Below are 4,669 nucleotides of genomic sequence, written 5' to 3'. Positions count from 1 at the left end.
ATTGACTTGGTTAAACAATTTTTTTTTCTAATTGAATGTAGGTATATCTTTTTGCTATTATTTATTTGTATTTAAAAAAATACATTTTTGTAACCAGCACAAAAATGTGGTCCGATTGTCTGCAAATAATCATTCATATATATATATATTTATATATTTTTAATTTTCCCAAGAATCCGTTATAAATTGAATACTATTTACACTTTGTTATAAGGATTACCCAAATGTATTATTCGATAAGTAGGTATAGTGTCAGTGTGGTACCCATAGTACCTATAATAATTTAAAATTTATAAATATGGCTGCAATGAATTTATTATTAATAAAACTATTACCATTCTAAGATTAAAATGATTAAATTAAAAATAATTTTTTCGATAGAAGCCAGAAGGTGTCATAGATAATTTAGTAGTTATATCCGTAAAACAACAAATAGTAATATTTATCATTACAGCATGTCCATAGTCCATACACACTATAGGTGAATAGTTCGCGCGCGGACGTGATTTTAAACCACTGAGAACTATTACTGTACTCGCTAGAGCAGAAAACTTATACACTTTAACATTTTACACGGTTAAAATTCGCACCAAATCATCAACGCCTGCCTTTCCAGACAAGATGACCGACACCGTACCATGTTTACTAGAATCAGGGGCGTATACAAGGGGGGGGCGATAGGGGCGATCGCCCCCCCCTGGACATTGTTGAATGTGTTTCATGTATAGGTGCTTACATATTTTATTATAATATTATATTACAAAAATTAAAAATACAGTGCATATTTTTTTTTTTCATATTTTTTTTTTTTTTTTTTGGAAATGGATAATAGTTATCAAAAACCTGTTATCAATTAATAAAACATCTATAACCAATTATGGCTGTAGATAAGACTGATAAGAGTCAAAAGATTATAGATATATTGGCTGTAATCACAGATATATACAATAATTATTATTGTTGTTGTATCTGTGGCAGTGTGGAGCTATTATAATTGTGATCGTCTACAACTTACAAGATTATGTTATTTTTTTTTTTTTTAATACTATAATCAAATTTATTTTAGTTCACGTACGACAGACGACAGTACCACACTGTAGCAGGTTAGTTTATTACTATGGATTCTATGAAGCGTAAACAGCCTTCTCTCTTAAATTATTTTCCAAACAAAAAAATATCGTCAACAGAGGTAAGTGATTCAAATGAGCCAGTAAATGTTTCCCAAACAGCAATACCACGAGCAATACCACAACTCAATGTAATTTGTGATGATAATAAACAAAATAATATAACATCAGATTTAGTTTTCGATAATGATATTGGTAATTTTATTGGTAAAAAACTTGACGACCACACAAAATGTAGACTGTTGGAAAACCCTTGGAAACCACTGAAAAACTTTGAGTATCCATTCTCCATTCACAAAAAAAAAGGAAAAGAGGAAAAACGTTTTTTAAGAAATAATCATTTTGACCAATATCCGTGGCTAATATATTCTGTATCAAAATCTGGCTGTTTCTGCAAATATTGTACACTTTTTTTAACTCACAATAAAGGTGGAAAACAAAATACTGAAGAATTGAAAAAACTTGTAACATTACCACTCAACCAATATTCAAAATTACTTGGTAAGGATGGATATTTAGAAAAACATAATCAAAATCATTACCATCAGGATGCAATTTTAAAATCAAGTGACTTTTTAAAAACTTACAACTCACCTAATAAGCAGGTTAATAATATTCTAAACAGTGAACGTTTAAGACAAGTTCAAGAAAACAGAAACCGGTTAAAACCTATAATAGAAACTATAATTTTTTTGGGACGCCAAAATATACCTTTCAGAGGGCACCGTGACTCAGGACAAATAATATTTCATGATAATGAAGACTCTAAAAATTTAACTGATCCAACTTATTCTATTGTGAAGAATGAAGGTAATTTTCGCGAACTTTTGAAATACCGTGTTATGTCTGGTGATACAAAATTGAAAAATGACTTGCTTAATTTTAATTCAAAAGCTAGTTATATTTCTCCAATCATCCAAGAAGATCTGATTAAATGTTGTAAGGAAGAAATACTGTCGTTTATATTAGATGAAGTAAATACAAATCAATTTTACAGTATTATCTTTGATGAAACGACCGATGTGTCTCATATATCACAAATGAGTTTAACTTTAAGGTACATTGATAAGAAAAATAACATTTATGAACGTTTCGTTGGTTTTATCAATTGCCATGATACATTTAATAGAAACCAGACTGCCATTCCAAATAATGATTTGTCAGATACATTGATTGATGACCATTTATCTAAAGAACCGAAGCTAACAGGTGAATACATTATTTATTTAATTGTATTATTTTAATTAAAAATTTAATTTACCTTGATTTTTTCAGGAAATGTACTTGGAAATATAGTAGTATCAGAGTTAAAAGAAATGTCACTTAACCTTAAAAACTGTATAGGAATTGGCACGGATGGTTGTTCTGTAATGACATCAGTGTTAAGAGGAGCTGTGCAAGAAGTCCAGAAAAGCTGTCCAAATGCTATATACAGCCCTTGCACTAATCATGCTCTAAACTTATCAATTTCTAAATCTTCGAAAGTCCAAATCGTTAGAAATACTATGGGAATTCTCCAAGAAACCATTTCATTTTTTCATTTATCTTCCAAAAGGAATTTCATCTTGAAAAATTACCTTAAAAGTTCCAAAAGTTCTAAGACATCATTAACCAGTTTGTGTGTTACACGTTGGGTAGAACGTCACACTAGTATAATAGACTTTGAAACCAACATGTCAGAAATTATAGAAAGTCTAACACATATATCTCAATTCACAGATCAAGTATCATCATCTAAAGCTAACTCATTACTCCTGAGTTTGTGCAATTGTGAATTTATTATAACATTGTATATATTATCAAATATCCTCAGTATTACACTACCAGCCAGTAAAATGTTACAAGGAGTTAATTTAGATGTAAGTGCTGCTTCCAGCTGTATTACCAGTATAGTACAAAATTTAGAAGATAAAAGATTAAATGCTGAAGAATATTTTAGTGAAATATTTCTTGAAGCTAAAACTAAAATGATTGACTTAGACATTGAAGTCAAGTTACCAAGATTAACAAAAATTCAAAATAAAAGGGCCAATACTCCTGCAAATACACCAGAGGAATATTACCGGAGAGTTGTGTACATTCCCCTAATTGACAATATTTTAGAAGACTTGAGATCAAGATTCCTAAATAAAAAAACAACAGCTATTTTTCAGTTGATTGAATTTATTCCAGCTAACATAATCAACAAGTCTTCACTCGATGTCAAAAAAATGATTGATACAGTAATTGGACATTTTATATTTTTGGATATAAACATTAACATTTTAAAAGGAGAAGTTGATTTATGGAAATCAAATTGGATTTCCAGGAAAAATGAAGGTAAATACTAATTTATTAAATACAATTTGCATATTGATTGGTAAAAATCACATATTTTTTTATTTAAAATTATTTTAAGGTCTTAAAATACCAGAAGATGTATTAGAATCTATTGATGAATGTCATCCAGTCATGTTTCCTACAATTAGACAGGTTTTAGTAGTATTAGCAACATTACCAGTAAGTATCGCATCAGCAGAACGCAGCTTCTCTACTTTAAGGAGGTATGCATGTATATTTTGCTTTTCTTTAAGTTAGAAGAAAATAATTTTGGTAAAAAGTAGGGCTTAGAACTTATGTGGTTTAAAATATACTAAATATACATGCATTTATGCACTCTAAAGAGTACAAAATATATACATATAGTATGAGCAAAATCAGTTTAGATTTTTTTTACTACTAGTTATTATTTATGACATAACTTAACTATAGTTAAAAATGCTATCATATTTATTTAATTTCCGCTATTTAGTATTACTTTACTTAAATAGTCTGATTTAGATATTTAATTGATTTATTTATTTAATTCTGTGATTATTTTTATAAATTTGTCCTTTTTTGCTTTGCATTAATCATAACTCCTTTGGCTTTTGGCTGTTTGCTTATTGCTTAATGCTTTCTGAAATATGTTGCACCAGGTTAAAAACATGGCTGAGAAGCCAAATGTCCCAGAAAAGGTTGACAGGTTTGGCTTTAATGAACATACATAGAAATATTGATATTGACATATCAAAAGTTATTGAACGATTTTCAAAGACAAAAAGGAAATTGGATTTTGTTATTTAATATTATTTTATTATTAATTATTATATATTTAATAAAACTATTATTATATTATGTGGTTATTATAATATGCTTTTATATTTATATGTACCTATGTCCTATGTCAAGTTATTTTATTTGGTATTTTGGTATACTGTTGATGTTGTTTACAATAATTAATGTTATGGGTTATGAAAGTGGGTAGAAATCAATTATTGAAGTTTAAGCAAGCGAAACGATCGAACAATTTTGATCCGCCAATTTATTAATAATCTGTACACTGTCGTTTATGTACAAATTTTTTTATAAGAATCTATGATTTGAATTCAAATTTCGCCCCCCCCTGGAAGAAGAGCTGAATACGCCCCTGACTAGAATATTGGCTAGCTCATTAAAATCACTATCCCCATCGGCTGTTACTCTCTCTTTCTATCTCTATTCGCCGGCCGAATTTTTCGTGT

At 29.0% G+C, this 4,669-nt stretch overlaps 1 protein-coding gene across 1 annotated transcript; it reads left to right on the top strand.

Moving 5' to 3' along the window:
- The first annotated feature begins 869 nt into the window (after positions 1-869).
- Positions 870-4,283, top strand: LOC132923986 (52 kDa repressor of the inhibitor of the protein kinase-like). The gene is made up of 3 exons (XM_060988028.1): positions 870-2,336; positions 2,403-3,446; positions 3,526-4,283. The coding sequence occupies exons 1-3, from the start codon at positions 1,118-1,120 to the stop codon at positions 3,702-3,704; spliced, it is 2,442 nt and encodes an 813-aa protein (XP_060844011.1). The 5' UTR covers positions 870-1,117; the 3' UTR covers positions 3,705-4,283.
- The last annotated feature ends 386 nt before the right edge of the window (positions 4,284-4,669 follow it).

Source organism: Rhopalosiphum padi, chromosome 1, assembly GCF_020882245.1.
Source record: "Rhopalosiphum padi isolate XX-2018 chromosome 1, ASM2088224v1, whole genome shotgun sequence".
Lineage (NCBI taxonomy): Eukaryota > Metazoa > Arthropoda > Insecta > Hemiptera > Aphididae > Rhopalosiphum > Rhopalosiphum padi.
This window is presented reverse-complemented; position numbering and strand designations above follow the sequence as displayed.

Excerpts from the sequence above, each read along its gene's own strand:
- LOC132923986 (XM_060988028.1), top strand. The coding sequence starts at position 1,118 with ATGGATTCTATGAAGCGTAAACAGCCTTCTCTCTTAAATTATTTTCCA. Across the intron at positions 2,337-2,402 it reads TAAAGAACCGAAGCTAACAG|GAAATGTACTTGGAAATATA; the intron begins GTGAATACATTA and ends TGATTTTTTCAG. Across the intron at positions 3,447-3,525 it reads GATTTCCAGGAAAAATGAAG|GTCTTAAAATACCAGAAGAT; the intron begins GTAAATACTAAT and ends AATTATTTTAAG.